A 25,319-nucleotide genomic window follows, 5' to 3' on the forward strand; every position below is an offset into this window, starting at 1 on the left:
TATTACAAGATAAGTTTTTTAGTTGTTGCCGGAACAAATAATTGTTTTGTTGCGAAGTTCTTACGACATAGGGTACTTTGCAGAAAAGGTGAGTTAAAACGAATGCATTTCTGAAAAAAACTGCTATTTAAATTGATTGTCACACCGTCTTTAAAAAAACGCAATAAGTTAGGGAATTTTAACGTTCAGTCTTTATATATATATTTCTCGCAAATGTTCCAAGTCTAATTACTACGCAAGCGCCCCTACGACGCCATGTTTGATTTTTTTCAGAGCATTTCGTAGTATCGCAGACAGAATGGATTGTTATAAATTTCGTCTCATTGACTTTATATTTCCCATATTATTAATTAAACATGAGGAAATCCGCAAATGTAAATACATAACACCCTTTCGATTTTGAATCAAATTCATGTTAATAGAATGCTTAGAAACAGTTTTACCAATAGTTAAATATTTCGAATGAACACATTGAATGCATTAGGTATATCAAAGTTGTTTTCTACTAACTTGGTTATTGTCGGTTTATTTCAACGATATATCAAATTTCAACCAAAATATAATTTATTTGAAAACGTGATATGACACATAAACTGAATAATCTGAAATTGATATTGAAAGTTTTGCCCGAATTGTTTCAAAAAGGATAACATTTCAGAATCTACCTATTTTTGTATGAAATTCAAGGCAGACACATGACTTCAGATTCGTTGAAGTGCGTTGCTGTTCTCGGCTCTTTTGTTTTAAAATAACATAACTTAAAAACTGTCATATGGTGTTGATGATGGACAATATCTCAACTAAAAGCAATTTAACACCAAAAAATTTTGCATTTGACAGAAATCTTTTGCATAACTTAGATAGAAATTTGTACTACAAACAGCCGAGACTGACATACTGTATTTCTCCAGGAAGAAAATTCTCCAGTGAGTACTTATTTATTTCATCTGAACGTATTTTTATCTTTATAGTATACATTGAATTGAATTCACTATAACAGTCCGTTAGTGACCACTGACCTAAAACAAAAACTAAAATTAATTCAGTTCATTTATTTCAATATTTATTATTCATTGTGTTCTTTTTATTTATTTGTCACCAAACTTTTAAAAAGCATTGAGTCACCGCAAACGACTTTTAGGCATCTCCGTTAAATTTATTTTTGTGGTCCATCAAACAAATGTCCAACCTTTATTTGGATTTGAATGAATAAGGGAATTCGCTAAGATATTTCATTAAATCCATTTTCCACATAGAGGCCAGGATAAAAAATGTTTTTCATTCATGTTTGTTTCTATCGATAGATATAATGCTTATTAATATTCTAAAATATTCTTAGACCTTATAGGCGCTCTTCAAATTCTTCTCAAACTAAATATTGACTTTAATATAATCACAGAAATGGAGATGGAACGACGGGAAGATGTATTCTCAGAAGTAGCCAAAAAATTCCCAATGAGAGAATTCAAGAAATTTGCCAAATCTGAGATCGGTCTTGTCCTTGATCACAATGACGTCGTATCGATTATTGCGAGCAACAACTACGAATCAGACGAAGAACAAAAAGTTCAAATTCTTTATCATTGGGCAGAGAAAAATGGTTCGATATGAATGTTGCTTATAATATTCAAAAGTCCTTGTTTTATCAATCTTGTCAACTTTTTCACTGCTTGCTACAAAACGACATATTTTACACCTAAATTTTACAATATTGAAAATATCATACATTACAAAGTAACTTAGAATTGTGAACCCAATTACGAATGAGCATGTTGTTCGAAACCCTTCTGGAATTTCGCTAAATTGGAAAGCTCGATAGAATATTACTGTTTGGCAAATAACAATCTGTGAGATCATTACGAGGCCGTGTGAACATAAAAATCAAAATTCATTATTTCAGGCCATTTTTGAAACCCGTATCGAATATTATTGTTTTAATAACGTTTGCAGGAACAAGAGCAACAAATGAAAAGCTAAGACAACTTGTTACCGACTACTTCAAAATGGAGGAATCTTATGTACCTGGTGGGTACTTCGACTATAAGGACAGAAAAAAATGTTTGATGTTTGATGTTTAGATAATACATGAATACTTGACAAAGTTTCTTTAAAGAATTTTCAACACTTACCTTATATCTGAATTGTATGACTTGAATAAATCTTAAATGAATCATGAAACATTCACTCCGGGTACAATTAAATATTCAAACCAACAACTTTCTCAAATCGAACATTGGCATCAGTGGACTTTTTTGGATGCTTGTGTGCGGTCAAAAGCAGGTTGGCCACCCGTGTTATATAGCATGCGTCACCAATATTTCTATGATTTAGTTATTGACAATTAATTACAATACAGCTTATTTTATTTTTTTTACTATTTTCCATTAGGCGAAAGACTTGAAGACGTTTTCCAGAAGATCGTAGAAAGATTTGCAAATATCGAACAGTTCAAACGTTTTGCTCGATCTAAGCGTGGTCTCTCACTAGATGGTAGCAAAGTTCGTTCAATTGACGAAGCTAATAGCTCGTCAGGAGACAAATGCATTGAAATGTTGCTGGCTTGGAAACTAAAAACTGGTGAAAAAAATTTCTTTTTCATTTTTACGTTTCATAACTTATTAAAAAAATTATAAAAAAAAGTATAAATTATTCATGGTTTCTATTATTTCAGATTTTTTTGAAGAGTCAAATTTATCGGCAAAAATAAAAAAATTGGTTGATGATTATTTTTCTGAAGAAGAATTTATGCCAGAAGGTGAGAATGACGTCATTGTTTTTGACTCTCATATTTTCTGAAAATTCACTCAGTCGAAGTATGATTGCAAAATACTAATCAAATAACGAGGTCATATATCAAAATAAGAATAAGTATTTGCCTCTTATTCCATTTGCCTCTGAATGCCCTTTCTAGTTGTATCTTTTCAAGTTACTTTCTTTGTAGTGTCTTGATTTTCTGAAGTATTTACTTGAGATAAGTAGTTAAGTCGGCTTAAGAGATTGGAATCATATTATACCCGTATGTACTTTGACTCCTCTAGGTGCTGAAGGTTCGAGTCAAGCATCTACTAGTCAACAACGGACCCGAAATCAACAGAGTCAAGAATCCGATGATGATACTAGAAAGAAGTCTAGCACAAGAGACAATGACGAAACAGGTATTATTTACATCATTGTTGTTAAGTTCCATCGCATACTCTGAATAATTGTCCAACTTAAACATAATTGTGAGGCGTAGTAAACTTTGACAGTTGTTAATATTTTTTCTGTTTTCCTCTATTTAAAATTTTCCAAACTTGATTATTTGTGTTCAATTGCGATGTTCAAATAAATATATTATATATGTAATATTTAGGTCAAGACGGGCCAAGTCACGGTGATAGCGATGAAAAAGAAATAAAACAATCTCCCCAAGGCAAAAAGAATACCGCCCAAAAGAGCGAACAAAAAACAAGTATGTATTTCGGATTTCATATTATATCACACTACGGCAAGTTATTTGAAGCTATTTTCAATACATTTTGACCCCTGAATAATTCCCGAATAAGTAAAGTCATTTTTTGTTTGTATTTTGTAATAAAAAAAAAACACCAAAATTATGTATGTTATGCGATATAGGTAAAACAACAGACACCCATGTCTGAATTTTTCACCCGAACCCGACTGGTGTTTGCGGCCTCGGTTTCCAAATTGATAGTTAATTTGTAGGAAAATTATGTAAGGTTTCAAATAATATGCTCAAACATGGGAAGAGGAAAGTAAGGACTTGCTAGAATCATATTCGTATTTTAAAAACTCAACAAACATTTATTTCAGGCTCTGGAGGTTTATTCGGCATTTTCAGAGCACGTGAGTATTCCGTTTTGGGGTTTTACTAATGAATATGAAAGTAAATGTGCGTCAAGAAGGTTATATTGTGTGATATGAAAAGTTATAACTCATATATTTCAAATAAATTAGTTGTTGGGCTTCAAGATTAAATATAATATGCAGAATTATAGTTTAACTTAAACTCGAAAACCTCGCCCTTCCTCTCAATGAATTGTTACTCATCCTTAGCTAACCCAGAACTTCAATTTTATACTATTACTTTTTAAACGCGCTACAAAAAATCAGAACACCATACATACACCTCTGTCAAAAACGTTATTTGAATCTAATTCAACCTATAATACCACACCCCATTAAACAAATACATAGTATAACCATCTTTCATTTGGAAAGTTTTTTTTTTTAAATAAAAAACGATATGAGTTTCAACAAGAATCATCGAGGTAATTTAGGTGTTGATCCTTTAGATTGGATATTATTATACAGGACAGCAAAAATATTTATTTTATATTGAGGATACATTTACCTATAATACCTTTAGATGTGAATTTGATGTAAAAAAATTCGAAGTTAGAGATAGGTTATGGTTTTATTAAAAAATAGCGAAGAAAATTCAGATATAGATCTTAATTGAAATTTAAACTAATTATTAATAGGTCAACATGTATCGAAGTTTCAAAAGACCGTCTGCAAACGAGCCTGGAAACAATCAACTGGACGAGTTACCGAAAAATACAAAGAACAAAAGCTCACGGAACCGACGTTTGAGGTATATCCGAAAATAAAAAGGATAACTCGTTTCTATCACGGAGAAATGGCACCGAAACAAACAGAATACAGGAAAGAAGCTGGGTTTAGTGCTCTGCAAGAACATGTCACTGATGGGGTAGGAGTTTCATTGCAAGAACTGATTGAAACTTTCAATGATGAAACAGTACGACATATTGAACTTGTCGGTCAAGCAGGAAGCGGAAAAACCACCATGACAAATAGAATGGTCCGCGACGTAATCAGTTCTAGTGGCTTAACCTCTAGGTGGTATTCACCAACTGGACTTTTCAAAAAGTTTTCCAAGAATCGATTTAAACTTGTTCATTTTGTCAATATTCGTGACCTTGTTGACTCCGACGCAATCAGTGCCCAAGATCTCCTGTTTGGCAACGTAATTACTGACTTGGATGGAAATACCATTGTCGATGGATATCGATGGGTCATCGATAATCAGGAAGATGTCATCTTTTTCTTTGATGGATTGGATCAGGCACCGTGGACTCTCCAAGAATCCCATCAAAAAATAAAGCACGGCGAAAAAGCTAGCACAGCAACCGTGATGTCCAACGTAATTTCTGGCCATCTCTTCCCCAGAGTCAAAATTGTCATGTCTTCTCGGGAGCATTGCATTGCCCCACTAACTGGTAAACTTCGACCTGATCTAATTTACGCTTTGACAGGGCTAAGTCCTGATGATGCAAAGGATCTATTCGTAGCCTTGCTAGGCGATATTGGTCAACAACAGTGGGATAAGACAAGCTCATCTGCCCCTCTTCTAATTCCGCTATTTTCTGTTCCTGTTTTCTTGGTGTTCAACGCTATCGTCCAGGCATACGATCTTGACAACACACCTGATACCATGACAGGTGTCATGCTGCACATCCTTCAAATTTTAATCGAATCCGAGCATATACGCGAGAAGATAAAAATAGCAGAAATCCTTCATCAACTGCAGAAAATCGCATTCACTGGAACGAGTGAAAAACGCGTCGTATTTGAGAGTAAAGAATTGAAAGACAATGGCATCGACACGGAAACCATTCGGGACATTGTTATCAAAGTTCCAGGCAATTCAATGTTCAGACAAAATTTACTTGACGGGCAATATCGTTTCTTCTTTAGTCACCAGACGATTCAAGAGATACTCGCTGCTCTTTACGTTTGTGAGATGAATTTACCAGAATTTGAAGATTTTGTGCATAACTCCCTTCATCGTGATCACTGGTCGGTAGTGCGAAGGTTTGTTTGTGGAAATCTACTCAACGATACTCTGGCGAAGGATGAATTCGGTCAATTACTTAAAAGTAGGTTTCTCTCATAAACTGTCAAGTTATGTCAGGATTTTTTACTACTTTTGGTATATTTTGACAACATCAACCCAAGCACCCAAATTTTGTACATGAGTGCATGAGTGTAAACGGATAGAAACTAAATTTATATCTTTTTTTGCAGTTGACCAAAAAAACGAAAAACGGGACATTTTGAGACGTAGCATTGACGAGAAACTCAAACAAACACAGGATTCGTTTTCTTTAATGGAAATGTTTGCCTCTCTATACGAAGCAAATGATGCTGATTTAATCAAGGATCACGTCAAAGTTATCAATTTCGAAACCACAACCATCAACCCCAGTGGAATGCTAGCGATTGCATCGGTCATGCGACGTAGCGAAAAGCTAGATCTCGTTCGTTTTTCCCGATGCAATCTGGATAGCGAGTCGATCGGAATATTGGGAAAGAATGTCGATAATACTCAGCTGGAGGTTTGTTTCGTTATGTTTATGCTCTCCCTAATTTGTCCATACAAATATTTTATTTTATTAATTAGGTTTTCTGCCAACCTTTAAGCAACGCATGTGGCGCTCGTATTTCTCCATAAAAAAATGGAACCATTAAGCCCACTAGTCTTGATTTAGCATTTTAAAATAAATGTATTTTCCAGATTTCAAGTTTTGAATTCATCCAAACAGAAGTCGAAATATCACGTGACGGAATGAAAGAATTGAGCTCTCTTCTGCAATCGTTTGCTGCTGCATCAGTCAATATTCATTGCTACTGCAGTGATGACGCTTTGCTGGCATTTGCAGATACTTACAAACGCGGAACGGTATTACAATTTTAAATTTTATATAATCAAAAGGATTTTCGTGCTCTCATAATGAAACGGAAAAATTGACACCGAGTAGTTGAGTAAACTTGCTAAATTTTTGACAATACCAAAGATAGATTGGAGCTTCAACATTCCTTAAATTATATAACCCCCAAACCTAGCAGTAAGATTAATATTTTCAGGATCATACTAAGCGTATTGGAGTTTTATATAATTGTGTGTTGTTTTTATATTTTGTTGAGAATGTTATAAGACAACTTCATGATTTGAGAATCAATGTTTTACATTTTCCTTCAGATCAACAGTTTTACTTGGGAGTCTTCAACCGGTATAAGCGCAAAAGTATTTGCTGGTATTTCTGCCTTTGTTGAATCTCATGTTGATAAGTTTGCGACAAATGTTGAAGTCGAATTTCATGAAGATGACATCGAAATCCTGAGTAAGAGTAATGGATCAAAAAAGGTATGCAAGCAAGTAATTATGAGAACCCTTCAACATACAATGCTTTATCTTGAATAGTATCTAGTGCAGGTTTAGTTATATTAATGACGTAGTTTTCATTGGAAAAAGCCCCTGTGATTTTGATAATGACAAATTATGGCCCATTTCTAAGAATGTTTTATCCCTATTTTCAACTTTTGTAGTTATTTTGCACGTTTTTGCGAGCTTTTTAATAGTTTTTCTCTGTTTTTAATTTAAACGGGCTTAGTTTAGATGACATAGGCAATTGTGATAAGGAGATTCTAAAAATGACAAATTAAGGCCCATTTCAAAAACCCTGGCATGTATTTTATCATATTTTTCGAGAGCATTGAGCAAACGTCAGTTAAATCTCGATATTGAATTGTCATGGATATTTTGATAATTGATCATATCAAAACTGATGTTCAAAATGGCGAATACGGGTACTTTCTTGCTTATATACAAAGTTTATGACAAAATAGTGGAAGCTATAGTAAATCAGCTGAGATTCAAAAGTGTCAATTCAAATTTGAGCGTTTGAAGGCGCCATCACTTGAAAGCAAGAGCGAAGGTTTCCACACCCAGTTGTGAAAGGCCATTTCATGCTTCAATATAAACGATATTTCAATACTTCACACAGTTGATACTTTAAATGGATAGACATACTTCACTGTATATAAAATAAATATCTCATTTGGATAAGTGAAATGTATTTTTGAGTATCCGTGGTTGAAGTACACATTTCTGTTCGAAATGAAAGTGTGAGAACAATTCAAACAATATACATTGATGTGCAGTCGTATGCATAATTTGAATATGACTTGAACATTTCTAAGAGCCTAGCCAAACATTGCCATCTGATGAAACATGTAGAATATAAATATTCAGACCAAATGCCAACTCGCTATTTTGTAAACTATTCATAGATGGCGATTCATGAACTCAAGGTACGGGACAACATGTCAAATACTCTCTCCTATCAATTTGGCGATGTTTGTTCGATATACGACGTTTGGAATTGCAACTTTCGCTGGGTCCATTTAAAAGCAAGTCACTTGAGAATTTTCAAAAAACACGCTGGGAACAGCAAAGTGAGTAGATAAGCAATAATATTTGATCATCAACATATTTTCTGCATTATTTCATATCTTCATGCCTAAAACATTTCAGTTCAAAATGAATCAAACGCTGTGGCTCCAAGGTATTTTGTATACCAATTTACTTATAAATGGTGTCGAGTAATCAATTTAATGACTGCTCTTAATTGCTGAAAATATATCGCTTTCAGTATTTGGCAAATGTTTTTGTCTGTTCAGCCATAGTTACCTATTGCGTTTTAATCGCTGAACCGCGTTTAAAAACCCGTGTTGGTATTAGACTTGTATATGAACCCTGAGACTTATGACCTGTTGGATCATGTAAAATAAATAAAAATACAAGAGTCCGTTTAGGGAACGTTTGTAGTTTTGCTATTATTCTGTATTGCTGTTGTTTCTGATCTGATCATATGAAGAAGACATACTCCTGGTACCGAATACATATATTGCAATTGTATATTTACAAATACAAAGAACAGTTCCAAGTCATGACTGATAAGTCACATAAAATCAAAGTTTCCCTGCAAGCCCGAGTTCGTTAATTACTTGTCCATCGTTATCCTTTCTTTTTCTCTCCCAACGAATGGTCGCTTTTATACTGGTTTTGGTATCCCTAGGGCATGACGCGTTATCGTCATCGTACCTTACAGGACGTCTAATTGTTACGTATTTTATGACTGAGAGATTGCTTCTAATTTTAAGATTAGTATGACTTTAAGTCTAAACACGTAACTCAACCAAAAGCAGCAAAATTACCCAATATCCTATACTATGCACCTACTTTAGCTGCGGAGCAGTGGCCAAGCTTGGGCGTGCAGTGAAAAACAATACACAAAATGCAACAAAATTCATAAAAACATAAGAAAGTTGAAATTATGATTATGAGACAGAATGTGTGTGTGTTATACAGTGTATGGAAAGAAAAAGATTTGGCGTTGGTTTAATTTTATAATTTAGGTGACAGATTACTACCAATGCTTAGCTTTAATACACTTCGTTTCACATTAATAAATTTTGAAGCGCTGAAAAAAATAAAAAAATACGCGTGTTGCGTTGATGAGCCTTTCCGGCTATAATTGTGATGAGCCTCTTTGGGCGTTTAAAAATAAAAAATGATGAGAATTTCACTTGCGTTTATGCAAATGCATCCCGAAGCGCTGATTCGAAATACGATCGTATTTGTAATCATATTTTGAAAAAAAAGGTTAAAGTCAACGTAAAGTATATTTAAAGAAAACGAATGCTAATATCTGCCAAAATCGAATAAATTAAATATTTTTGAGTAAACCTCGTTGGGTTTAATACCAAATATAGAACGCCTTAAAGATTAGAAAGAAGGAAACGTGAAATACCTGTGAAGAAGAAGAATGTCTGTCCATTTTGTAAACGAAATTGAAATATTTATAGTACAATATAAAATGCTACAATCGCGCGGTTTCTTGAAGTTGGTTCGCGGGCGTTTCTTTCTGAAGTTCTTTCGTTTCATATTTTTCTCATTTGTTTTTGTAGTCAAGAGTTCCGACTAGTTTTTGATTTTACGGTTTTTTTTCTGGTGTAAAACAGTTCATATAGTGTGAATGTTTTACACACATATTTTTATAACAGTCCATAGTCCATATAATGTGAATCTCATACACATTTCAAATCTAACAGTCTTTTTCTTTTTGTCAGAGTCTTTGGTATTTCGCTTGTAATTCCTTGATTTTTCATACTGTCTGAATCTTGGTTTGGTTGTTGTTTTTCATTTTCCTTGATCTTTTTATCCTCGGCTTGCTTGTGGAGTTGATGTCTTTTGGGGGTCACCTTTAGTTCCAACGGTTGCTTTTCAGACTCCATCTCAGAAAGGCGCTGGTTCGTCTGTCGGGTCACCATTTTTAGGGAACGTTTGTATTTTTACTATTATTCTGTATTGCTGTTGTTTCTGATCTGATCATATGAAGAAGACATACTCCTGGTACCGAATACATATATTGCAATTGTATATTTACAAATACAAAGAACAGTTCCAAGTCATGACTGATAAGTCACATAAAATCAAAGTTTCCCTGCAAGCCCGAGTTCGTTAATTACTTGTCCATCGTTATCCTTTCTTTTTCTCTCCCAACGAATGGTCGCTTTTATACTGGTTTTGGTATCCCTAGGGCATGACGCGTTATCGTCATCGTACCTTACAGGACGTCTAATTGTTACGTATTTTATGACTGAGAGATTGCTTCTAATTTTAAGATTAGTATGACTTTAAGTCTAAACACGTAACTCAACCAAAAGCAGCAAAATTACCCAATATCCTATATCCGTAACTATGTTTGTCTTATTTCGATTGTGAGAACTACTGTAATCGCAAATATAATCTAACGGCTAATCATCTTTTCCTTGTGAAAGTCAAATGGTTCCCTTGATAATATATTTAAAATATTAGGTAATAATTGTTTAACACGCATATTATCCACATGCGGTGCTTTCCCATCTTCACTCTAAAGAAGGCTCGGTGCAGGCAGACATCGATACGTAATGAGCAACATTTTTGGGCGGAACCGTAATCTATCTAGTTCAGCATAGGTTACTCGATCGATTTTTACCTTGCAACATGGTTAGCTGTAGCGCTCATGGCAACCTTTATCGAATCTACACATTTTACAGCTTCAGTTTATGAAGTCTACGTCAGAAAGATAATCATTGCAAAAATACTTTCCAGTTACAATACTAATACAATGGGTTCTGCTGTAATAACAAATTATTTTGATTTTGACATAATTTAATTGACCGGAAGAAATACCCAATTTCTGATTAATATAAAAATAACTTGCTATTTCTTGTCGAAGTATTTTCCAGAAAATCCTAAATTAATTTAAATAGCTTTCATCAATTCATATGATTTAAAATGCGCATATAACAACCCAAAAGCTTCGTACGCCTTTCGAGGTCAGAATTCGTAACGATAACCACCGGCGTAATCATACCATTCGGACTAAGAAACTGCAGAGATATTTTTTGGGTTCAACAATGACTATTCGGTTGAATTACAACTTGGGGGAGGTGGGGGATACTGGATTTGTACCCAGGATTTCTAACTTGCGACGCCAACATAGTTAAGCCAAACAAAATTATGAAATAAATTTACGACAAAAATGTACAACTTTCCAAAATAAGTAATTTGCAATTTTCATACCATTCAGCTGTGAAGTGAAAATCCGGATATTTTTCATTGTCTGAGAATTACTTATTTTATGTACCTGCATTCGCAATTAATATGATTGCAAATACAATTCGATGACATTTCATGTGACACTTCTTGTTGCATTACGCTTGATGAATTTTTGACATCAAGTGACACTTTTGATGAAGCCTAGATTAGAACATTTTTTCAATTGGCATCACTAATAGTTCTGTGCTTGTTCTTTGTAATGTTCATTTTCAAAATATTTGTTCCCACGCATATGTACTTCTAAACATCGATGTAGATTTTTTCGCATGGTTTGTCAAATTTGGATAAAGATTCCTTCAAGAAGATACTTTTTATACAAATCAAACATTCATACATCTCTCGAATAAAAAGTGGATTTTATTTCCTCGTTGCATTGGATCTTAAGAGGCTCTATTTAGATATTTTCTGTAACTGTTTCCACGTTAGCATCAAACGGAGTACTAAACAGACTGAACTCGTTTTCAAGAGAACGAAAGTCACCGAAGCAGAAAGAAAAATCGTTTTGGAACTCCCGTATTACAGAAAAAAAAAACATTATAACAAAACCATTCATAAGTCCACTCCGTCTTCAATAATCTGATCCTCGAACGTAGAAAAAATTAAATCAGAATGATTAAATTTGAATGATCGCGAGCCGGATTATTTTACTCCGCGGGCCGTGGGTTGCCGACCCCTAAGTTAGAGAGTTGGGTTTAACTGTGTTGCCATTATACGTCTCTTTTATAAATCTTCCATCATCTCACCCAGGGTAAAATAATGCGCAGACAAAGCGAAAGCATCAAATAAGCATCGCATAAAAGCATTTTTTGTACAAGTGTGCCGCATTTTTACAAGTGTGCCGCTAGGTCATTGATGCCGACTAATTTTAATACTAGGAAAGTCTACCAATTTCTAACGCAACATATCGTAACGATTGGCACATATTTATACGTTTCTGACTAAAGACAAACTCTTCAATCTTTTTAGAGAGACAAGAATCTACCCAATTCGTCACACCTTGGGTGAGATGGTGGGCGTGGGATTTGAACCCGATTTGTAAAACTCGAGTGATTTTTCAAAGCTGGGTTGCTTTGCTTGTGAGAGCTAAAACTATCGGCAATATGATTAGACGAATAATCGATTGTTTTTTTCGACCATAATTTTTCTAGTCGTATTATGATCAAACAGAACCACAGCACTTCTGACTTCAAGAAATTATCAATATTTTCACACACCTAACGTTCACTTACGACTTTTTACGTCATAAAAAATTTCCAAACCAAGGCTCTTATCAAGCAACAACTGATATGCATTTGACTTCTTATTTCTAACTAAGAAGATGACATATTTTCCGGTTCAACATTGGCTCTGAATTTCAATTACAGATTGAAGATGTCAAAGCAAAATACAAGAGACCGAGATAATGTCATGAATATCGCAAATAAAAACTTCATTTTGACAATTGTCCTATTTTGAAATGATTTTTATTAAATTGTTTCCCACTCAACATAAGAGCGGTTTATTTAACCCCGTGACCATTTTGATTTTACGGATGCGCTTACTTAATTAGAACAAAAACCAGAATGGTTGTCATTCGAATTGTTTATTTAAAACAATTTATAAAATTGAAAAAATTGAGATATTATCTTTTTCCGAAACATATATTCTATCAACTACCCTATAATCGCTGCAAAACTATTTATGATTTTCCAAACTTATTTATATTCAGTTGAAGAAACTTGACGTCCCGGGGAACGGATCGTTGGGAGTGGAAGGTGTTTCTCAGGTCGCATCTGTCGTTTTACAATGTGAAGTCGAAGATGTTAACATGAGAAGGTGCGAACTGACAGCTGAAGCAATGGAAGCATTCAAAAACAATACTCGTGGTGCCAAGGTGAAATTGAGATTGATCTCTATTATTTATTTTTATCTTATACTGGTGAGCCTTTTTTATTCACCATTTGTAGGCAGGGGCGGACACTTCCCATAATTTGGGGGCCGCACTTGCATTGTCAACCAAGAATCACGGTGGCGTGATGATACATCGTTACGTCACAATATTCTTTTTTGTCATTCTCTTACAATTTTACTATTCAAATATCCGGTACCACGGGACCAATACCGCCTTGCTTGGAAACGACCCCTTGAACTCCGATATAAGTTACCTACTGCTCTTTCTTGCGTACAGAAGCGTCAAATTTGAGGAGTTTTATTTGGCCAGCGTTTCAATATTAATTTTGCATCAAGCTCGCCGACGCTGTTTCTCAGACTGAGAAATGTCAAAAGAGATAATAAGATGCATTTTTCGCTAAATTTAGGGATAGAAATATTATTTTGGCCGGCATTTTGACTCAAAATAGCATTCAGGATTCTCGCGATGCCGACTTTGCATACTTTTTATTCGATGCAAACATATCACAGACAAGGTAGAAAAGTAAACTATCGTCTTCATGAATATCCGCATTCCTGAGATAGTGAAGATAATGTTGTTAACCTTTTTAATAATAAGGACGGTTAATTCACAAACGCTGATAATAGAGATCAAACAAACGCAAAACATAAAAATCAGATCAAAAGTAGTTGAGTCCTGAATTCCCTCCCTGATTATTGTATTCAACATACGTCACCGATGTGGACGCTTATTCTGCCAGAAATATAAAAACCAAACTTTGACATCCGCCTTTGTGTAAGAATTGGTCGTTGTGTAAGAAAAAGAAAATTGCGCGAAGAGGTAGATTACAAACATTAGGATGGCTAACTTTATGGACTCCTGTTATATATTTGAAAAATTCGGTAATCGATAGAAATATTTGAATTATTCGGGTTGATAAAAATATTTGAATTTTCCCACTCTAGCGATCTTTAATCACGCCGGTATTCCGGTGAAACGCATGGTCGTTGTGGCACTTGATGCAACCCAATAGGACCTTTATTAAATTGCACTCAATAAAATGCGTGGTGGAGTCAGCGATCATTTTACATCTTCAGCACTAAAACAGTTCTGATCTTCACCATCAAATTATACTCGGGCTCTGCAAGGTGTCCGCCTTTGATTGTAAGTAAGCGCGATGGAATAGCAGTTAAAGTGTTGGGGACTCAACTGTGTTGCCAATGCAGGTTACACATCTCTGGTTTAAATCCAATTTCTACCATCTCAAACAGGTTGAAAAATGCGCAGTCAAAACCGAATTTGGAAAATCCCGTTTCTTCCTAAAACATTGACCTTTAAATATTGTTAGATATCAGTGACTGCTTGTACATGGCTTTGTTCGGAGAGAAATGTTTAAATAGGTGTCCTATGGAAATCTCTATTGTGGTCTTTACAGAATTTACGTCACAGGTATATTAGTTACGGAATAACAATCTAAAACCCAAACTACACCCATCCATAGCGATTTTATAGTTACGTATCTTAGCAATAACTTTGCAAAACCAGAGACCGTGATAATGTCACGTATATCACAAATAAATTTCAACTATTTTGAGGGTGATCCCGAAGTATGTGTACCAAGATGGCGCACAACCCGAACATAGCATTTGTACCGGGTCAGGGTTAGCAGGTTGTGCATCATCTTGATAAGAATACTACGGGAGCACCATTTCTGTAATGTTTCGGGAAATTCGGATTTCTAACTTGCTACACCAACATAATTGAGCCCATATAATTATGAAATCAACATTTCGAATTGATTATTTTTGTTATTCCTAACCGCTAGGTCATCGACACCGACAAAGTTTGATACTAAGAAAGTACCGTATATCAATTTCTGCAATGACATATCGTAACGATTGGCGCATATTTATACGTTTCTGACTAAAGACAAACTCTTTCAAGTGTTTCTTTTGTACGAAAGACATTATTCTGCGCAATCAAAAAATCAAATCAAAAAACCAAATGAACAGTTTTATTGTATTATGTCAAATTGGGATAGTATATATTGTAAGGATATTCAACGATCCATAATTTATTGATTTTCTTACGAGCCTCAATTACCTGTCTGTATCCCTAGTCCAATGGTTATACCAGTACACATCTTATCTAATTCCTGTACTTCAACATAGTCTATGTACAAACACATGTGCATTTTTACAATTTTTAATTGAGTAAATATTGTGTTATTATTACTAATATGTATGTTACCGTAATTCTGAATGCGAAACAAGCTACTTTCACTTCGCCTTACCATCCGACCAAAGTTACCGGTACCCTCTGTGACGTTTATCGCCTCCATGGTAACCACTTGTAGAAGAACACGAGGAACCCTCATGTGGTTCATTTATAATTGCAATCGATATTTGAGATATATACTGGATAAATGTACTAACTTATAATTATATGAAGTGTGATTACTATTTGCTCTGAACGAAATGCATTCATTTCGAAGTGCTTATGATATATAATAAAAATAAATAAAGTAAAAGTATAAGTAAATATAATAAATATGATATAAAATAAAAAAAAAGAACCAGTTGTACAAGAAAAAGCGATCAATAAAGAGAAATGTCAATGATAGGTATGTCCGTGCCCGAATACCAAAATATTCTAGAACAAGAAAGCAATGCTCAAATATATCTAGAGATGTACCGATACCACCTTTGTCGCCGATACCGAACCGATACCTGCTAAAAACGCCGATATCGATACGCCGATACTACAAAAAGGCCGATATTACCGATATTCCGATACTATGTAATTATTACTTGATTAGGTGGGCAGTGTAGGGCAGACGGGCTAGAACAATTGTCTTTGAGCGTTGTTCACAGTACACATTATTTCAGATCGATGTCCAATTCGAATTTAATGTTAATATCGCGACCTTCGAATGTCGTTATTCGTCTATAAAAGAATATCGAATATTATCCACACATTCTAGCGCCGCCGTCCTATGTTCAAATTAAAAGCATTTTACAAATATTTAATTTTGTGGTTAATCGTAATCGTCGCCGCAAAAGTCAAAACCAACATGAAAGAATATCAATCAACACCGACAATGAGAAGGCCTATCTATAACCGTCGAGGATGTTTATTTACTTTACTATTTTATAATACTTTAAAATTGCTATCATATATTTTAAGACAGTCTAGGGCAGGGCCAGTGGTGGGCAACCTACGGCCCGCGGGCTGGATCCGGCCCGTGGAGTAATATAATTCGTCCCGCTACGCTTCACTGAATTATAGTAACAAAACAGCTGTTTTGACGATTTTATTCTTTACGTAACACAATATATTGCGAGACACGTGTAGACTAAATTATATTATAATCTAACAAGTATAAAATTCACAATTACTCGTTTAATTAGCCTATAATTTAATTATAATTAGACAAATGGCAACAAAACGCAGAAAAGTTGATGCTAAGTGCAAAGGGTTCAATGGTGCCGAAAATATTCGAATGGAATTTTTTGAGATACAATACAATGTATCACTGCTTGATTCTTATTATAAAAAATATCATCCGTTCGGTTTTCAACTTTCTGGAAATATGTGCGGCCCGCCAATGACTTGCAACCCTTAGTTTGGCCCGCAAGTGACAAAAGGTTGTCTGGGCTAGGCAGTCATGTCAATATATCTATAAAGAAATTGTGTAGTTAAACCAAATTAAAATTAATACCTGCGTGGAGGGATAATTGTGTCGGAATTTAGTTCCTCGATGTCGACGAACTAAATGACACTCGTACTTGACGACAAACAGATAAAATTTATAGCCGTGCCCAAAAGCGCATGTGGCGTCAATAAGGATTAAAAAATACAATATTAAAATTTGACAGCAAAAATAGCCAAATTAGTTGAGCTAGTTTGGCTGATAAATAGCTAAAAACAGGTGAATCCTATTCCATCGCGTGGGTGGGGACATGTATGGCTACCGGTACTCTCAAAAATTTCCGAGTTCAATCAATCAATCATTTATTTCGGTACTCTGCCATAAAAACAAAACAACACAAAAACTGGACAAACAAACAAAATGCAGAGATACCTGGAAGTTTGGCGTAGCAAGAATTTAAAGATCAAACCGGACAGCCAGTGTTCCCATTGATAGAATAATACTGCAAAATTTGGACGAAATATCAGATTTCATGCGAAATTTAGAAATAAATTCAAGTAATAGCCTTCTGGCAAAAACATCAATCTTTAACCCCTGAAAATTTTAAAGCAATTGGTCCAGTATTCAAAGAGAAAAGCGATTTTTTAATGATAATGATGACGAATAACAAGAACAACAACTAACGTGACCAATAACACTGAAAGCACAATTCGAATTTCGTTCAAACATAATTAACTGAGCCAAAGCAATACTACATGGGTGTTTGAATCACTTTATTTCTCAACATCTGCAAGAGAAAATAAAACATGGCAAGTCTAATGAGAAGTCTGTCAAATTGAACTGATGCACACTGCTGAAGTAATGTGCACCCCCCCCCCCCCTTTTATTTAAATTTTCGCCAGATCGAAAACGTCGCTAAAACGCATAATAATGCGTTTTCACGCACAGTTCCGATCGATAAGAATTAATTATCAACGTTCCTGTGGCATACGAAGTTTTTTCGTATGCAGGGAACCGGACCTCGACCTGGAATATGATGTATATGAGTTGAATAATTCAAGTATAATTGAGAATTAAAGTAAAGTGTCCTTATTATTATAAGTGGATGCAACCATGATTTGAGAAATATGGTGTTGAAAGTGCTGGAATCGGTCATGAATTGGATGCTTAGCTCAGCAAAAAAATCATTGTCCGCTGTTTCATGTAGTGGTGGGATCGCGATGCTTGTTTCAGAATCCGTTGCATGGAAAATTTCGATTTCGAACTACGCGGAGGAACAAAAATATTGAGCGGTCGTCGTCGCATGTGATGCGCACTGCGTAAAAATTACGATTGACCAAAATTGAGAAAAACTAATCGTATATAACGCTACACAAAAACGATAAGAACATCCCTGATCACTGGGTTTTAAATATATATTCATGAAATATAAAAATAACGTAGATTATTTGCAACAGTGAGTTTAGAAGCTAACAACGCAAAATACTAAAGGTCGTGGCAATAGCACAATTATCGCAAATTTTGAAATGTAACTTCATTTTAATAATTGTCATGCCTTTATATTTTATCGGCAGTAGCATGATAACCACTGGCATATTCATATCACCCTGGCTACGGTAAAATATTTCAGGGTGCCTCAGTTGTTTTTTATATGACGCTTACTCGGTTCTTTCGCTCCTGAGGCTCTGTAAAAGCGGCCACTGAAAGACAAGAATCTACCTAATAAGTCCCAAGCGGGGAGATGGTGGGCATGGGATTTGAACTCGATTTGTGAAACTCGCAATGGTTAAAACCCTATCTAGCCTAGTATCCTGGCGCCATTTTGTATGGTTTCTTTTTCATTATCGTCACCCATGAAGCTTTATAACGACCCTCATGCCTTTTCAAAAGCGTATGCTGAAGTTCTCTTCCGCGAGGTGACACTAAACGCGCGTTTAATATTTTTCTAAATATGCGACCGTGTGTCCAAAAACTTGTAGAAATCAACCTTGAATTTTATTGCGTCTGATATTTCATTTTAATTTGATTGTTTTCTTGTGTTCTTTTCCAACAAAAAAATAACACAACCATTATCGTAGCTAAAATAGTTACCGAGAATATCACAATTGTATTTGCGGAATTTGCAAATTCAACACTTCACTCGACGATTTGATGACGTCACTCCCTAATTATTACTGCATAAAAGCTTCGAACAGCAGCGAATATAATAATTGTCGACCGCAATCGGCGCAGCAAATCGTAAACAACCCCATGTGTGACGTCATAGCTTCATGAATGCGTTTACGTTCTATTCTTATTTAGAATTTTATCACCCAACCACAATGCGTGGGACAAGAAAATCTTTTTCTTAAAACATGGATGAAATGGATCACTAAAATTACATTCTAAGCCAGTGTTTCTTAAACTTTTTCAGTCGCGCCCCCTTTTGAAAAATTTTACAAACTTCGCGCCCCCCACCCCCCTATTTTTGCTTTGAAAAAATGCTTTTGTGATGGACAGGTTGTTATATATTAAGATGGCGCTGTGAGAGTGTTGGTCTCATAGCGTCATTGCTCAGATTGTTTAGGCATAAAACGCTTCGGAGTACATCTTTGCCATTCACTGTCGTATGTATAAAGCCAAATAATGGCTGGTCATCATACATTCTCGTTAATACCTGGCAAAGTCAAACTAATTATTAGGTAAAACTAAACAAGCAATAGACTTATGCTTTAATGTATTTTCTGCCTAAACGTTTACATAGGACACGTAAAATTTCAATAAATTGTTTACCTCATCACTATTGAGAAATGTAAAATTATTTACTGTGTGTTAAAAATAAGCAACAATTACAACTTCTTGGCTTGCCTAACGTTTCAAACAAAATGGAGAAGTGCAAAAGAATTTATGTAAATTTAAAAGCAGTTCATTTTTTAATAGTTATTATGCATGTGGACGTTTCCCCGGCCCTTGACCGCTGAAAAATAAAGTCGTTAAGGCGTTTGCGATTGCATTTTGTTCAAATCTCCATTGTTTACATCAGCGTGGCGTGTTATTTAAGCCCTAAAAATCTTGATTTCGGTGTTTATTCTCCCTAAAACATATTCCCTTGACATATTCTTGTGCCGCGAAGACGATTAAAATTACTTTTTTGTTTTCGAATGGAACCATGACACCTCTGAGGAAAACGAGTTAGTTTTATTATATAATCATCAGCGACGAGATGCTAAAGATAGAATAAAGAAGTGAATCCGTAACTAAAAATTTCTTTACTGTAAAAGTGGCATTATGAAATACTAATACTAAAAATAAAACGCCATGAGTTTCGTTTTGGGGTGGACCGCGACAGATTAAAAACACTTTCTTAGACTTTGAAAATCTCATAAATTCCTTGTGCGTGCGGCATACCAGTAGTGTTCTAAAACTACAGACTTGAAATAAATTTTACTCCGTGGGATCGCAGACATAGGAATATCTATAACGGTGATATATTGAAATTAATCGAGTGGCGGCATTGCGATAGAGCGGAGTAGGAGTTGCAGGGACAGCTCATATTGGTGAAATTGGCAAGAATACAAATCAAAACAAAATGTAATCAACATTTTTAAGGTTGCGGATTACCGTGTTATTTTGGAGTAGTGGTGCTTTTATTTTATCGACGCAATCGCAGATTTAATTTATCACAATTAAATGAATAAAGCAACCATTTTAAATAAGTATATCAATCATGGATTGAATATTTTATTCAACAGAAAAACCATTACATATCCGTTGAAAAACTCGGCTCTTCTAACGACTGGCGTAATCTCGAGGACTGACTCAGGAGCCGTACCGCGGGGATTTCGTGTCGATGAATATGTATTTTTCATCTACTAATATACTTTACATGTATTTTAATTGTACTTAATTTAAATTTCCTTTTGGGATATTATACCAGATCTTTCTAATGACGACAACAAATTCGCATGAGTACAATATACATAAAAACTAAATATAATCGGGCAGTTGATCACACTTTATTATGTCCGCGGATTGGCGTTGTATTTTAGATAGGTAATGAGTTTATTTTGTCGTGAGTCGCCGCAACCGCGAGTTACCTTGAACACAAATGAATTAAAATGGAGAGACATTTTGAATTATTGTAGTTATTACAAAACAGAAAAATTTATTATAACACCAAAAAGCCGGTAGTTTTAACGAACGCGGAGACCGTTTCAAGAGCCGTTACGTGTAAATTTCCGAATCCATCTTGTGACCTCTCGCGCCCCCCTGTGAGCATATCGCGCCCCCCCAGTTTAAGAACCACTGTTCTAAGCCAATACAAAGTCATTATAACGGTGTTATCTGCCGTCATTCTTATCTGAGTTACAAGTTATTCATACCAGCTTTTCAGAGGTCTGAATCAACATTTTCAAATCGATGCTATTTATACTACGGACAGTTTCTAGCGATGCTATAGCGTTTCATTGCTTGTGTTTACTACAGACCATTGAGGGTTGCAATCCTTGGCGGGCCAAACATATTTTTGCAGAAAATTTAAAAATCGAACGGGTGACTGAAAAATCACATTTTTTACTAAGATCAAAAGTTGAAACTTTATACTTTAAATAGCGAGCGAACAGTACAAGACTCGATTCGTCTTACTAGGACAAAAATGAAATTTAATGAGACACTTCTTGTTGCATTACGCTCGATAAATTTTTGACATCAGGTGACACATTTGATGAAGCCTAGATTAGAACATTTTTTAAATAGGCATCACTAATAGTTCTGTGCTTGTTCTTTGTAATGTTCATTTTCAAAATAATTGTTCCCACGCATATGTGCTTCTAAACATCGATGTAGATTTTTTCGCATGATTTGTCAAATTTGGATAGAGATTTCCTTCAAAAAGATACTTTTTATATAAATCAAACATTCACACATCTCTCGAATAGAAAGTGGATTTTATTTCCTCATTGCATTGGATCTTAAGAAGCTCTATTTAGATATTTTCTGTCACCGTTTCCACGTTAGCATAAAACGGAGTAAACTAAACTAAACTCATTTTCAATAGAAAAAAAGTCAGCGAAGCAGGAGGTAAAATCGTTTTGGAGCTCCCGTATTACAGAACAATAACAACATTACAACAAAACCATTTATATGTCCACACCGTAGAAATAAATAAATTAGAATCAACCCGTGCCGGATTATTTTACTCCGCGGGCCGTGGGTTGCCGACCCCTAAGTTAGAGAGTTGGACTCAACTGTGTTGCCATTACCCATCTCTTTTTTTTTTTTTAATTTCTATCATCTCAGCCATAGTAAAAAAAATGCGCAGACAAAGCCGAATTGGAAAGATTCCGTTGCATCCTAGAGTATTGGAATTCACACATCGTTAGATATCAGTGGCTGCTTCTCACATAACTTCGTTCGGAGCGAAAGGTTCAAATAAGCATCGTATAAAAGCATTTTTTGTACAAGTGTGCCGCATTTTTTTTGTTTGCTTAGTGCGCCGCAAGCAAAAAAAGTTTGAGAACCACTGCTCTAATCGCTAGGTCATCGATGCCGACAACTTTTAAGACTAGGAAAGTCTATCAATTTCTAAGGTAACATATCGTAACGAATGGCGCATATTTATACGTTTCTGACTAAAGACAAACTCTACCCAATTCGTCACACCTTAGGTGAGATGGTGGGCGTGGGATTTGAACCCGATTTGTAAAACTCGCGTGATTTTGTCACTTCTAACTTCAAAAAATTATCAACAATGTCACACCAAACGTTCACTTACGACTTTTCACGTCATAAAAATTTCCAAACCAAGGCTCTTATCCAGCAACAACTGATATGCATTTGACTTCCTATTTCTAAGAAGATGACATATTTTCCGGTTGGATCCGAATTTTAATTACAGATTGAAGATGTCAAAGCAAAATACAAGAGACCGAGATAATGTCATGATTATCACAAATAAAAACTTCATTTTGACAATTGTCCTATTTTGGAATAATTTTTGTTTCCCACTTAACATAAGAGCGGTTTATTTAACCCCGTGGCCATTTTGATTTTACGGATGCGCTTACTTATTTAGAAAAAAAATGATTGCCATTTGAATTGTTTATTTAAAATAATTTATAAATTAAAAAAAATCGAGATATTATCTTTTTCTCTCTTTTTCCGAAACATATATTCTATCAACTACCCTATAATTGCTGCAAAACTATTTATAAATTTTCAAACTAATTTATATTTAGTTGAAAAAACTTGACGTCGAGGGAAACAGTACTTTAGGAGTGCAAGGTGTTTCTCAGCTCGCATCTGTCGTTTTACAATGTGAAGTGGAAGATGTAAACATGAGCAGGTGCGCACTGAGAGCTGAAGCAATGGAAGGATTCAAAAACAATACTCGTGGTGCCAAGGTGAAATTGAGATTGATCTCGATTACTTATTTTCGTATTATACTTACTGGTGAGCCTTTTTTATTCACCAATTGTAAGCAGGGGCGGACACTTCCCATAATTTGGGGGCCGAATTTGCATTGTCAACCAAGAATCATGGTGTCGTGTTGATACATTGTTACGTCACAATGTTCTTTTTAATCATTCTCTTACAGTTTTACTATTCAATTATCCGGTACCACGGGACCTATACCCCTTTGCTTGCAAACAATCCCTTGAATTCCGACAGAATTACCTACTGCTCTTGCTGGCGTACAGGAACGTCAAATTTGAGAAGTCTTATTTGGCCATCGTTTTAATATTAATTTTGCATCAAGCGCGCCGACGCTGTTTCCTAGACTGAGGAATGTCAAAGAAGATAATAAGATATTCTACGCATTTTTCGCTAAATTTAGGAATAGAAATATTATTCTGGTCGGCATTTTGACTCAAAATAGCATTCAGGATTCACGCGATGCCCACTTTGCATAGTTTTTATTCGATGCAAAAATAACACAGACAAGATAAAAAAAAAAGTAAACTATCGTCTTCATGAATATCCGCATTCCTGAGCCAGTGAAGATAATATTGTTAACCTTTTTAAAATTCGGACGGTTAGTTTACAAACGCTGATAAGAAAGATCCAACAAACGCAAAACATTAAAATCAGAAAAAATAAAAGCAGTTGAGTCCTGAATTGCCTCCCTGATAACTGTCTTTAACATACGTCACCGATGTGGACGCTTATTCTGCCAGAAATATAAAAACCAAACTTTGACATCCGCCTTTGCGTAAGAATTGGTACTTGTGTAAGAAAAAGAAAATGGGCAAAGAGGTAGATTACAAACATTAGAATGGCTAACGTTATGGACTCCTGTTATATATTTGAAAAATTCGGTAATCAATAGAAATATTTGAATTATTCGGGTTGATGAAAATATTTCAATTCCCCATTCTAGCGATCTTTAATCACTCCGGTATTCCAGTGAAACGCATGGTCGTTATAGCTCTTGATGCAATTTAATAGGACCTTTATTAAATTTACTAAATTGCACTAAACAAAATGCGTGGTGAAGTCGGCGATCATTTTACATCTTGAGCACTAAAACAGTTGTATTTTAGGTCGTTTCTGTGGTCTGGAAAACTTATTTTAATCAGTGTTTCGATGTCTTTCGCGAAAAATAAACGTTACGATGTAGTAAAGTCGATGATCTTTACCTTATACTCGGACTCTGCAAGGTGTCCGCCCTTGATTGCAAGTAAGCGCGATGGAATAGCAGTTGAAGTGGTGGGACTCAACTGTGTTGCCAACGCAGGTTACACATCTCTGGTTTAAATCCAATTTCTACCATCTCAAACAGGGTGAAAAATGCGCCGGCAACACCGAATTGGGAAAATCCCGTTTCTTCCTAAAATAGTGACCTTTGAGTATCGTTAGATATCATTGGCTGCTTGTGCATGGCTTCGTTCGGAGAGGAAGGTTTAAATAAGTGTCCTCTAAAAATCTTCAGTGTGGTTTTTACAAATTTCCGTCACAGGTATCTTAGTTACGGAATAACAATGTAAAACCCAAACTACGCCCATCCATAGCGATTTTATAGTTACGTAGCGTAGCGATAACCTTGCACTTATTCATAAAGTTCTGACTGTCAGAAATTCACAAAGATATTCTATAAAGAGAAAAACCAGGCCGTGATAATGCCACGTATATCACAAATAAATTCCAAATATTGTTAGGATGATCCCGAAGTATGTGTACCAAGATGGCGCACAACCAGAACATAGTATTTGTACCAGGTTAGGGTAAGCAGATTGTGCGCCATTTTGGTACGAATACCACGGCAGCACCATTTTGAGAGGTGAAATGTTTCGGGAAATTCGGATTTCTAACTTGCTATACGCTAACATAGTCGAGCCCATAAAATT

General features: G+C 35.3%; 1 protein-coding gene across 1 annotated transcript in view; it reads left to right on the plus strand.

Annotated features, from left to right (window-relative positions):
* Positions 1 to 844: 844 nt before the first annotated feature.
* Positions 845 to 25,319, plus strand: part of LOC120325780 (uncharacterized) — a 67,061-nt gene continuing 42,586 nt past the window's right edge. The window contains exons 1-15 of the mRNA XM_078111707.1: positions 845 to 926; positions 1,400 to 1,600; positions 1,951 to 2,025; positions 2,389 to 2,577; positions 2,672 to 2,755; positions 3,039 to 3,155; positions 3,353 to 3,451; positions 3,814 to 3,846; positions 4,485 to 5,903; positions 6,052 to 6,362; positions 6,542 to 6,706; positions 7,007 to 7,171; positions 8,098 to 8,262; positions 13,182 to 13,346; positions 23,211 to 23,375. Of these exons, the coding sequence (XP_077967833.1) occupies positions 1,402 to 1,600; positions 1,951 to 2,025; positions 2,389 to 2,577; positions 2,672 to 2,755; positions 3,039 to 3,155; positions 3,353 to 3,451; positions 3,814 to 3,846; positions 4,485 to 5,903; positions 6,052 to 6,362; positions 6,542 to 6,706; positions 7,007 to 7,171; positions 8,098 to 8,262; positions 13,182 to 13,346; positions 23,211 to 23,375 (3,351 nt within the window). The 5' untranslated portion in view covers positions 845 to 926; positions 1,400 to 1,401. The remainder of the gene's footprint in view (positions 927 to 1,399; positions 1,601 to 1,950; positions 2,026 to 2,388; positions 2,578 to 2,671; positions 2,756 to 3,038; positions 3,156 to 3,352; positions 3,452 to 3,813; positions 3,847 to 4,484; positions 5,904 to 6,051; positions 6,363 to 6,541; positions 6,707 to 7,006; positions 7,172 to 8,097; positions 8,263 to 13,181; positions 13,347 to 23,210; positions 23,376 to 25,319) is intronic.

This window comes from Styela clava, chromosome 4, assembly GCF_964204865.1.
Source record: "Styela clava chromosome 4, kaStyClav1.hap1.2, whole genome shotgun sequence".
Classification (NCBI taxonomy): domain Eukaryota; kingdom Metazoa; phylum Chordata; class Ascidiacea; order Stolidobranchia; family Styelidae; genus Styela; species Styela clava.